This window comes from Bufo bufo, chromosome 5 (genome assembly GCF_905171765.1).
Source record: "Bufo bufo chromosome 5, aBufBuf1.1, whole genome shotgun sequence".
In the NCBI taxonomy this organism is placed as follows: domain Eukaryota; kingdom Metazoa; phylum Chordata; class Amphibia; order Anura; family Bufonidae; genus Bufo; species Bufo bufo.
The window spans coordinates 317294141-317306903 of NC_053393.1; the positions used below are offsets into that span (position 1 = coordinate 317294141).

The window sequence follows — 12763 nt, forward strand, 5'->3', positions numbered from 1 at the left end:
ACAGGTTTAGAACGGAAGTACGGCACAGGGAACAACAATTGATAGACTCAATAAGGAACTTACGCGCCGCATTAATTGACTCCTATACGGAGCAATCCATTAATCAGTTAAAAGAGGCTAACTTACAGCTTAAGACGCTCCTATATAAAAAAGCACAACATAAGCTCCTATTTCAAGGCCAGAATCGCTTCTGCGAATCTGGTAAAACGGGCAGGTTTCTGGCTCGTCTGGTGGCCAACCAGAGAGAGTCTACCAGTATAAGAGAAATTAGGAACCTACAGGGTGTTGGGGTGAGCTCTGCAGCGGAGATAAGGGAGGAATTTGTGAGATATTATTCCGACCTTTATAAATCTGAGTCTACGCTTAGTCGTATCGATATGGATCGATATCTTCAAAAATTAGAGCTCCCCCAGTTATGTCCTCAAGATAGAGAGCGCTTGGAATCCCCTATTCTTTTAGAGGAACTTCAGGCGACTCTTCTTTCTTTAAAATATGAATCAGCCCCTGGTTCAGATGGATTGCCGTTTGATCTATATAGGTATCACGCTAAAGTACTTTTGCCGATCCTGCTTTTAGTCCTGAATGAGTCCCGCGCATGCTACTCTGTACCTCCATCATTTAGTGAGGCAGTGATTATCTTGGTTTTAAAAAAGAAGAAGGATCCGTGCGATATGGGGTCATATAGACCCATATCACTTTTAAATACGGACTACAAGATTTTCGCTAAAATTTTGGCCAACCGTCTAAAGAAGGTTATAGCGAGTTTGGTACACCCCAATCAGACGGGCTTTATCCCGGGACGGCAGATACAGATGAGTCTATATAGGGTTTATCTGAATTTGTCTGTTGGGGGAGGTATAGACCACTCCATTCTGTCTTTAGATGCCGCAAAGGCGTTTGACAGGATGGAGTGGTCTTTTTTGTGGGCTACAATGTCCCATTTTGGCCTTGGGAATTCGTTCCTGGAAATTACCCAAATGCTATATGCACAGCCAGTTGCATCTATTAGTGTCAATGGTATTAGCTCTTCCCCTGTCAAGATGCGGAGAGGGATGAGACAGGGCTGTCCGCTGTCTCCTCTCCTCTTTGCCCTTTTTATTGAACCATTGGCTTCCCGGATTCGCTTAGATAACTGTATAGATGGTTTTGGGGTGGCGGGAGTGAGTGATAAAATAAGCCTACATGCCGATGACGTTATTCTGTTCCTGGATCAGGGATGGAAGATTCTCTTGCATGTCATGGAGGTAATAGAAGAATATGGCAAACTATCAGGTTACAGAATTAATTGGTCAAAGTCATCTCTCCTCCCACTGAATCGCAAAGCCGTAGATGAGGGGGGGCGAGTCCGTGTTTTGGCCCCTAATGACACTTTAGATTATCTGGGGGTTAAGATTGGGGTCCCTATAAATAGGTTTTATGATCTTAATCTGGCCCCGGTTTTGAATAAAGTCAGGGATAAAGTCAGCGCGTGGCGGAAATTGACACTGGCCCAAACGGACCGAATAGCTTTGATTAAAATGATTATATTACCGATAGTTTTGTTTCCGTTGTGCGCCTCTCCCATCTGGATAGATGACATCTTTTTTTATAGGTTGGAGACTATGATCAATGATCTAATCTGGGGAAGGAAGAGGGTGCGCATAAAGCAGAAGTATCTATGGTTGTCGGAGGCAGATGGTGGGCTGTCATTACCTTTTTTTCAAGGTTATTATTTATGTGCACAGATTCAGCGTTGCTGTTATTCAAAAGAGAGTTCACTTTCACGATATTTGAAAAAAGTTTTTGATAAACCAGTTGATAATATTTTTGCATGTTTGGAGACTGGGTTTATGGGAATGGGGAGGTCCTTGTTGATCCCATGCTCACTGCAGAGGGTGTGGAACAGACTGAAGAAGACCCTTAAATCTTCTGGACCGTTTGGTTTCACCCCTCTGTGGGAGAACAGGGATCTGGAGGAGTTCTTTAAAATTACAGATTTTGGTTATTGGTCATGTAATGGTATCAACAGGGTGTCTGACCTTTTTTATATGGGTCGCTTTAAATCACTTTTGGAATTTGGTTTTACCGATAGTTCACCATTAGATTTATTTATGTATTCACGTTTGAAACATATATTTGAAACCTCTAGGAATAGGGGTCTTATTTTTCTACGAGAGAATATATTTTTTGATTTTTGTGACGCCCAGAAGTATGAAAAGGTGAAGCTATCTAGACTTTATGCGAAACTCCGATCGGCACTGGCAACTGTAACGCCTTTTCAAAGCACAGATAAGTGGGAGCAAGAGTTGAATTGCCCCCCACTACAGTGGTCTACCATTTATAGGAATGTGAGAAAGGCGACAGTTTCCAGTGCGCATAGGCTAATTCAATTTAAGATAATCCATAGACTGTATTATACGCCTAAAACCCAGGGAAAATTTCCCCAAAATAAAGATCGTGATTGCTGCTGCTCTAAATGTGGATATGTTAATGCCAACTATGTTCATTTGCTTTGGAGCTGCAGAAAAATAAGAAGTTATTGGGATGAGGTCTTCGCTATTTTACAGAAGGAGACTTCACTGAATTATAACCCGAGTATTTTGATAGTGATTTTTGGAGATTATGGGTCAGAAGTGGAAGTCCCACCCCAGGTTAGACGGATTTGGATGCGGGGATTGATGGTTGCTAAGGCTATATTGATAAAGTATTGGGGCTCTGTCTCCCCGCCCTCAACAAGGGAGTGGAGTTTATACCTCCAAAAAATTAGGGTGTATGAGGATATTGAAAAGAAAAGGAGAGTTGCACGCAGAGCTGTATAGTTATAATTAATACTGATACTATTCTATATAACAATGAATGGAGCGGACGGCAGCCAATGGGGGGGGGGGGGGTTGATATAGTTATTATTGTATATTATCTTGAGGGTGTCCAATTTTTTCTTGTAAAGATGTTTATGATTGTCATGCTGGACAAACCGTTGAGATTGATATCGTTTTATGTATTAACATTTTGATTTGGAAAATAAAAATATATATTTATAAAAAATAAAAAAAAATGGATGTCAGGACAGGAGAACGTTATTTGCAGGACTCCAAGCTGACACTGCCTCCTCCTTCTTGCCACGCTGCAGCTGTGTTCTCCTCTTCTCCCAATACCAGCAGGACGACAAGAGGGAGGAGACGGCACCGTTTGGATCCCCGCACAGAACGACCTGACACTAGCTAGCATTAGAACATCAAGACTGAGCACTGTGGGCACTATGGTTTGCACCTGTTCTAAGTTCTGGGGCCACCCACACCAGCAACGCACATAGATAAAATTGCATTCTCGGGGTGGACACTATTGAACTCAGAGCATGCACACTGTAACCTGAAGTCCGGGGCTGGGCCTGCAAACTGCGGTAGTGAGTGGGCCTACAGAGACCCTGATTGGGGGCACTATGGAAGCTGTGCTGCCACGCAGCTTAAGGGTCTATTCACAAGACCGTTACGTGTTTTGCGGATCCACAAAACACGGACACGGCAATGTTTCCGGAGCCGGGCCGCATGTCCCCATAGAAATGAATGGGTCAGCAATTCCGTTGCGCAAAATGCAGAATGAAATTGCGGACGTGTGAATGGACCCTAAAAGGGTTCTACAGGAATTTAAAAAATTAAAATACTTAAATATTATTTTATAGTAAATATATTCACAAATACCTTTCATTACTTAGAATGGCTTGTTTTGTCTAGGGAGCAATCATTAGGAGCAATAAAATGGCCGTCGTCCTATCAGTACACACAAAACCTGTCCTAATCACACAGGAGGACAAGTTACTTCCCCACAACGAGCCATAGTGCTGCCTCATCCTCCTCTCTGCTCTGCTTGTCAGGGAATATGATCCTGAATACAGGTGAATCTCTGTGGGAATGGAGATGATGAGGAGACATGAGAGGAGGGTGAGGTGTGGCTAATGAGCAGCAGCATTTGTTTACAGTCTCCATTACCACAGCCCCACATTACCACAGTCTGTCCTGTCCGTCCTCTCTTTACTTCATGTCTCCTCAAGAGCTAAATTCCGCAAAAGTTCTTATCACCTGTATTCAGGTTCATAATCCCTGACAAGTAGAGCAGAGAGGAGGATGAAGCAGCTCTTTACCTCAGTGTTGTAAAGTAACGTGTCCTCCTGTGTGATCAGGACAGGTTTTGTGTTAACTAATGGGACAGAGGCCATTTTGTTTCCCCTGATGATTGTTCCCCCAGACAAAAGTAATGAAAGGTATTTGAGAATATATTTATAATAAATTATTATTAAATTTTTTTCAATTTTCAATTCCTGGAGAACCCCTTTAATGGGTTTACTGAACAAAGGAAAATCAATAACACTGGTGTGAAAGAACCCTTACATCACTTTTTCTTCATTGTCATTTTACTTGGTAGTAGAATGTTTTTGTGCGCTGTGGTAAAATAAAAAATATCTAATCCTTATTGTACAGCCACATTGTGTGTTTAAGTGTTAACTGTTGAACAGCAAAATCAAATGAATTTTCATTTAAAAGTACAGGATTACAACTTTTATTAGTTCCACTTGATCTGCCATGTTATATGATGAACACATACAACCAATACAAGTACACTGGGTAATGCAAAGTGATGAATAGGGAAATAGAAGAAAATAAAGCAGCTCCCCCCTGATAAGGGCTTCTTCACATGGCAGTGAATCACTCTCGTGTGCTGTCTGTGTTCTCCAAGAACAGTTCACGTATGTTTACAGTATTTACACACCTTTTTTTTTTTACCACCGACTGTAGGTCAGTGAAGAAACAATGGAGACGTGCAGACCAAACACGCTCACTGAAGTCTGTGTCCGTGAAACCACTGACATGATATAGACGCCATCTGTCTTTGGTCTGTGGCTTTTGCAGACCAACAGATCCATTGCACAGAAAATGGGACGCTCACATTTAACAGGAACCGGTCACCACATATACCTCCCCTATATCAGCACTAGGGATGAGCGAATCGACTTCGGATGAAACATCCTAAGACGATTCGCATAGTACTTAGTCTGAATACTGTACGGAGCAAGCGCTCCGTACAGTATTAGAATGTATTGGCTCCTATGAGCCAAAGTTATTACTTCGCGAAGTCTCGCGAGACTTCTCATAACAACTTTATAAATCAATTTCTACTGTAAAAATCCATTTCCCGAACACCGGTCTGGTTCCAAGGTACCACTGTTTCATCCGAAGTCGATTCGCTCATCCCTAATCAGCACCATAGCATTGTACAGGATGGCGTACAATGGAGAGAAGGTGCTCATAGGGTAAGTATGAAAGGCATCTTAATTCCTGAAGGGATGTATATGCGCTCACCTGTATTAGGGTGGTGAGTGCGTTGGAGATATAAGGTTCGTAGGTGGAGATGAGGTGGTTGCCGCAGCCAGTGCCAATACGTTTGGATGGAATCCTCCAGGCAAAGACACCAAACCACCCGAGGAATATAACAAGAACAGATGGGCGAGCAGGGGAGGTGTACCCGTTGGAATCCAATGGGAACACCTCCCCTACTCATCCCTCTGTTATTGTACAGGACAGTAAGAAGTTTTTAAAGATGCCACTCTCAGAAATATCCCTTATAGCATTAGGATATAAATGAAGTTATAAAGTAGCGTGCACCGGTGAAGTCATGTTGGTGGCCCTGGTCTACTCTGCAGTCATGGCTGGACTGAAGCCTTACCGACCAGAATACATCATTACAAAATGCAGGATGTGACGTAAGGTGTACTGGCATCACCTTTAGGTCCGCAAATTGCTGATCCTCAAAACACCGATACCAGCTGTGTGCATTCTGAATTTTGCACAACAAAACATTCGGCCAGTAATAGAACAGGCCTGTCCTTGTCCGTAATATGGAAAATAATAGGGTATGTTTTATTTTTTTGCGGGTGCCGCGGAATGGACATATGGACATCTTTTGCGGCCCCACTGAAGTGAATGGGTCCACATCTGACCTGGATTGGATGCGGACAAAAGCAATGGTCGTGTGCGTGAGCCCTTACCAGCATATTGCACTGGATGCTGCTGGAGTTGTCCTGCAATGATGTAGCCCATCCTGTGAATGTCAATCTGGCCAGAACTACGTGACCTCTGAGGAGAACAGGCCATCCACATGACTACGGACACGCAGCATACCTTTATTTTTTCCTCTATGCTGCAAGTGATATTTCAGAGACTTACACCCTGTATAACACTATGGCTTTGGTTTAGGTTCTGTATATGTGATGACAGACAGGTCCCCTTTAACGACTGACCCCAGAATGCACCTTACCTGCTCATCATTCTCATCAGAAAAGGTTATAGAAGTGAGTTTGTTGTTATTTTTCAATAAATATTCATTGACAAGGAAGTTTAGTGCTTTTTTTTCAAGAGGTTTTATAGGCTCCTAGATGAAAACAAAAACCAAGTTAGAATAGCAAGGTCCATTTACTGATTATCCTCAGGATAAGCCATCAATAGCTGATAGTCAGGGGTCCGGCACCCCGCATCCCCACCGATCAGCTGTTTGGGTGTAGTTTCATCACCGGAAGTAAACTGCCCTCTCAATATTATAGTGGACAGCGCACATCACTGCAGCGCTGCTTCCATAGATGTCAATGGGAGCAGCGATGCAGTGACGAGCAATGTCAGCTACTATGTTTATGATACTCTGTAGCTCCGAAGCTGACTTCCAGTAACAGGGCTACACAGAATAACTGATTGTCGGGAGTGCCGGACCCCTATCCTGAAAAACCAGGTCATCACTTAAAAAACACAGAACAACCCCTTTAATAGATCTGGTAAGTAATACTTAGCCGCCAATATAAAGTAAAGTAACCTCCTACTTGTTGGTGCTGCATAGTCATCACCAGGAAATTCACTGTTACACCAGGCACAATGCCTTGTAGGGCTAGATCAGCAGAAAGTAATGATACCTTTTACTTAGTGATCTACTGCTTCATGCTGGAGAAATATTGGATAACACTTACCGGTAATCGGTTTTCTTTGAACCCTATGACAGCACCACCTTTTAAAGGAGGAATCATCCCCTCTATCTCCAGTCCTTTTCTCAAGAACTAAGAAATATAACATATAGAGGCAGAAGCTCTCTCTGCACAAGATGTGGAAACTGATCTCGTAGAGTGGGCCCCAAACCCCAAGGGTGGATCAACCCCCTTAAAAGAGTAGGCTAAGGAAAAAAAAGATGGATCAGGAGAAATCACTACCCGATCTTCCAGGATCACCAAATAGTGAGGGTCAATAGAAAGAGCAGAAATCTCACTAACTTTTCTAGCCGAAGTAATGGCCAGAAGGAAAGCAAGTTTTAGGGAGAGCAACTTTGGGGAGATTTCATCAATAGGCTCAAAAGGGTATGAGGTGACAGAGGAAAGGACCAAAATTTAAATCTGGGGGGGGGGGGTTCGGTGGGGATTCTATTTTTACAGACTGGGGACAATTTAGACACTGCTGTTCTAAATCTTCTAATCCAAGGATGTTCCGCTAACTTTATCTCAAATAAGGCACTTAATGCTGAAATCTGGAATTTAAAGTGCTGGGCCTAAGTTTTTTGTTCCATCCTTCCTGTAGGAAATCTAATACTAGCGGGATGTCAGAAGCTTCTAGCACATCGACAGGTTTCTTGGCAAATCCGAAAAAGGGTTCTCCAAACCCTAAGGTAGATCTTAGAAGTGACCTCCTTCCGACTGGCCAAGAGAGTGCCAACGACATCCTCGGAGAGACTTCTTTTCTGTAAAATCTCCCTCTCAATAACCAGGCAGTCAGGTGCAGATTCTTCACCTCTGGGTGAAAGACTGGACCCTGGGACAGAAGCCCCTGAGATTCTGGAAGCACCCATGGTGCTGCTATTGACATCTTGCGGAGCCAGGAAAACCACACCCTTCTCGGGCCAAAAGGGAGCTATAACTATTACAGTGGCCTCCTCCTCTCTGATTTTCTTGAGGACTCTTGGTAGCATTTTTAGTAGGGGAAAGGCATACAGAAGGCCCTGCCTTCAAGATTGAGCCAGTGCATCCACAGCTCTCGGATGCTCCACCGGAGAAAGGGAAAAGACTACTTCTACCTTCCTGTTTGCCCTGGTGGAGAGATCTCTGGAGTACCCCATAATGCTGCCACCTGATTGAAAACCTCCTGATCTAAGGACCACTCTCCCTGGAATAGTTGATGACGACTGAGGAAGTCTGCTTTCACATTGTCCGAACGCCTTAGATGTACCGCAGAAAGATAATACAGAAGCTTTAGATGTACCGCAGAAAGATAATACAGAAGCTTTAGCTAGGCTGAAAATCTGATGGGAGAGAGACATTAGGCCCTGAGCTCTTGTACCTCCCTGCCGGTTGATACAGGCCACTGATGTTGTGTTGTCCGAATAGACCCTTACATTCCTGCCTCTGATGGTTGGGAGACTCTGTACTAAGGCTATCCTGATTGCATCCAATTCCCAGAAATTGTGCGAATGGGACAGAGATTTGCTTTCCCAAATCCCCTGCCCCACATGGGCTCCCTAACCAGATGGGCTCGCATCCGTGGCTAAGGGGAGAACCGCCTCCCTGGTCCAAGGAACTCCTCTCTAGATTTTTTAGATACATCCACCACCCCAAGGAATCTAAGGTCTGGGAGGATAGAGATATCTCCGAGTCCAGAGAGGGGAGACTTACATCCCAATCTCGCAGGATCTGAAGAAGCCTTGAATGGTACTGGGCCCATTCCACCCCCGGAATAGTGGCTGTCATGAGACATGTCCTCTCTTATAGTGACTGACTGAGACGAGAGAAGAAGCTGAACTCTTGATCTGATTAGTAAAGCATTTTGCAGAGGTAGCGGGCACTTCTGGGAACTGGAGTCTAGAACTTCTCTCAACCAGGCTTATATGACCTGACCGGGCCACCAGCAGAAAATCGTCTAGGTAAGGTATAATGATGATCTCCTTCTCCCTGACGTGTGCCATCATTTCCGAAACGATCTTTGTAAAAACCCTCGGAGCTTGAGCGAGGCCGAAGGGTAATGCTCGGAATTGAAGATGCAGAGTCTCCCTTTCTAACCGAACTGCTACCCTCAGAAACCTCTGGTGGCTGGGATGAATGGGGACATGATAGTACGCATCCCTTAGGTCTACTGTGGCCATAAAGCAAAACGGGAAGAGATTGTTCGCTGCTGACTTGGACTCCATACAAAATCTCTCGTACTGTAGTAATTGGTTCAAACACTTCAAATTTATTATAGTCCGAAATGAGCCATTTGTTTTTTTGACCAGAAAAAGAGTTGAATAAAACCCCTCTGTCAATTCCTGCTCTGAGACTCTTACCAGCACCCTTTTTTCTATCAGGAAAAAAACTTCTGCGACTATGGCAGATTGTTTTGCAGGATCTGAACGGTAACCTGTAATTACAAATCTCCCTACTGGAAAAGTCTGAAATTTAAATTTTAGGCCCTCCCTTATCAGGAGAATGTATCGAAGGGCTGTTGGAGATCTTCTGCCACTGAGGTGCAAAAAGAGAAAGACGACCTCCAACAGGTGCCCTGGCGTCATTGGTACTGCTTTTTTGTGGTGTCTGACCCGGGAAAAAGAAATCCCTTACTTTTCTTATTTGGACCTGCAAATTGTTTTGCTCTTTCTTTGCCCCTAAAGCTCCACTTATTAAATCTGGGATGGAAAGACTACCTGGGTGCCTGACTAACAGAGGGAAAGCCCTTCTTTCTGTCCGAGGCCTTTTCTAGTAAGTCGTTCAGGACGGGCCCAAACAAAAACTCTCCTTGACAAGGGATAGCACAAAGTTTTGCCTTGGAACTAGCATCCCCATTCCAGCTTTTCAACCAAATAGCCTGCCGGGCACAGTTGGATAAGCCGGAAGCCCTAGTGGAAAATCTCAAGGTATCCGCAGAAGCGTCAGCTAAGAAACCCAAGGCATTACTTATAATAGAAGAAAGACAATAACTGCTCCCTAGGGGTACCCCCTTTAATGTAAGCCTCTAACTCCCCGATGCACACTTTTAGTGATCTGGCAACAGACGTAGCGGCAATAGCAGGTTTAAAAGCCGCCGCAGAGGCTTCACAATTTTTCTTTAAATAAACCTCTGCTCTCCTTTCCATCGGGTCCTTGAGCGAACCCATGTCCTTGGAGTGCGGCTTTTTTGGACATTTTTGCTACTGGAGCATTAACCTTTGGGGCCCTATCCCAGGGGCAGACAACTCCTCAAACAACGGATACTTCCCGCCTTTACTAGGGAATTGTAGTTGTCTCCCTGCAGCCTCGCCCTCAGAAGACTCGTCTGTTGATCCCCACTCTTTTGCAGCAGCTGTGGAAGTACTGGGGCGGTGCTTTCTCAGACCGCCAACGGAGTCCCTGACCTCTTCACGTATCATCTGTTTTATGCTGCCCAAAAAAGATGGAGCTTTCTCTTCCATTAATTTCCTGATACACCCCTGACATAGGGGTTTTGCCCAGGCAGAAGGAAGCTTCTTCTTACACACATCACATCCCTTCTCCTTTACTCTGGAAGTCTTCCTAGAAGACTCCTTTGAAACCTAGGCAACAGAAAAGGACCCCATAGGCATTAATATAAATAATATATGCTGGGGTATAATCCCTCTTACCCCACCGTGGTACCGATGTATCATTGGTGGTCTCAGTGGGATCAGCGCGCTGAGCCTGTTCTATGTCTCATACAGCAAACAGCCTGAATGGAGGAACTGCCACGCATTTTCACCCAGAATGACAGTGAGCCAGCTGCGCTTTTCTCCTCTGCACGTGCTAGCCAGCATCCCTTCCCTTCCAGTCCACAGCTTCCTCCCACCGCCGCAACCCGGAAGAACATGCAGATCATCGTGTGGGCCGGCGGCCGAACATGCGAACACGGCCGCAGAGGTTCGCAGGAGCCCAGGAAGGCCAAGACCCTCCCAGGAACCGGGAAGGAGGACGGAAGGGGTAAGGACAGAGAAGAGAGCCCAGACTTCTGCAGCGGCTCCTAGAGGAGACTTAAGCCGCACAGGGTGGTAACCCTCCATCCACTATTTTATAGCCGGGGGCCCCGCAGCTCTTTTCTTGATATCCAGCGGATCCGATTCCCTCCTGCCCCTTAGGACAGGAAATAGAACTGGAGATAGAGGGGATGATCCCTCCTTTAAAAGGTGGTTCTGGTTCCCGTTTCCTGTCCTGAGGAGGATGTGGTCTCTCCAGGGGTGCCGTCATAGGTGATAAAGAAAAAGTACTTTTAATCCATAAGCAAATGAACAATTTTGGGCAGGCTAAAACCACTCTGTGCCACCTTGCTCCTCCTACTTCCTCTGCAAGCCTCTCCCTCCCCTACTTAACTGACAGGGCCAGGTGAGATGACCATGTAGTCCCTGGTCCTGGCAAACAAAAAGGAGAAGGAGGGGCAGAAACATATGGATTTAAGATGTTTTTCAGGACTTACTGATGGCCTATCCTCAGGATAGGTCGTCAATAACAGATCAGTGGAAGTTCAACACCTGGCACCCCGATGATCAGCAGTTTTTTACTGCCTCTGGAAACCAGGTAGTGGATGGAGGGCTGTGCCTAATGTGTAGTTTCCGTCGCGCTCCCCTTCCCTTGAATGGGAGCGGAGCATCAGTGCATCGGCATAGCCACGACATAGTGGACACACCTTGCCTTTAACAGCTGAGTGATGGGGGTGCCAGGTGTCGGACCCCCAATGATCCGATATTGATGACCTACACTCAGAGTAGGCCACCAATATCTAAGTACCGAAAAACCCCTTCAATAGCACTTTTTTCTCTAGAATGAAGCAACAGATTGCTAAGTGAAAGCAGACCTAACCCTTCAAGACATTGTGCCTGGCCCCATTAAAATCAGAGGAAAGCAAAGTAATTGAATCAATCAGATCTGTCATTTTTGTTTTGTTTTGATTTTTCCTTCCTGCCTTCCAAGGGCCATACCTTTATTTTTCTAATCAACATGGCCATAGTATGAGGGCTTGTTTTTTTGCAAGACAAGATGTATTTTTTTAATTGCACCAATTAATGTCCATAAGCAACTCTACAAACCATTTGTGGGGTGGAATGAAAAAAAACCTATACGTAATTCTGCCTTTTTTTTTTTTTTTTTTTTTTCGTTTCTGCTTAGATCACAATACCTTATTCTGCAGGTCAGCATGCTGACACCAAATGTATATGGTTTGTTAATGGTTTTTAGTTTTTTTTTAATCTCATTATTAAGACCCTTAAAGGGGTTCTCCAAGAGTGTAAAATGTCCCCTCATGTGTCGGGCACCCCACAAGGAATATACTTACTCCGGTCCCCGCACCGCCACTGCTACTTCTCCCTGCACACGGATGAAAACATCCGGTGTGGGGGGGGTTGCCAATGGCAGGCGGGGACGAGCCTCCCTAGCATATAAGTATATTCCATTTGGGGTGCCCGGCACATGTGGTGACATTTCATACTCTTGGAAAACCCCTTTAAGTTTTTCACTTTTCCTTCAGTGGAGCTGTGTGAGGGCTTGTTTTTAGCAGGGTCAAGAGTTTTCATAAAGCTTTTGATAAGCCATAGAGACATATCAACAATGTTATGAAAGCTGTGTGACCATTTACCTTTTTTTTGCAAGTTGCCAAAATGGGCAATCCTGGCATTGTGCATTTTTTTGCTTTTATAACATTCATGACTTTTTATATATTTTTAAAAACGTTAAACTTTTTTTGCCAACTTCGGGGACATGAACATGCGATCACTTTATTCTTTCTATCATACACAGCTGCCACTCAGTACTGAC

At 44.6% G+C, this 12763-nt stretch overlaps 1 protein-coding gene across 5 annotated transcripts in view; it reads right to left on the bottom strand.

Annotated features, from left to right (window-relative positions):
* RELCH (RAB11 binding and LisH domain, coiled-coil and HEAT repeat containing) overlaps nucleotides 1-12763 on the bottom strand; it is a 139867-nt gene that overhangs the window by 85412 nt on the left and 41692 nt on the right. For all 5 annotated transcript variants that reach the window (XR_005778958.1, XM_040431891.1, XM_040431890.1 and 2 more), the window contains one exon: nucleotides 6289-6402. Coding sequence is in view for 4 of the 5 variants with exons in the window: in XM_040431891.1 (XP_040287825.1) it covers nucleotides 6289-6402 (114 nt within the window). In the remaining variant the exon portion in view is untranslated. The remainder of the gene's footprint in view (nucleotides 1-6288; nucleotides 6403-12763) is intronic.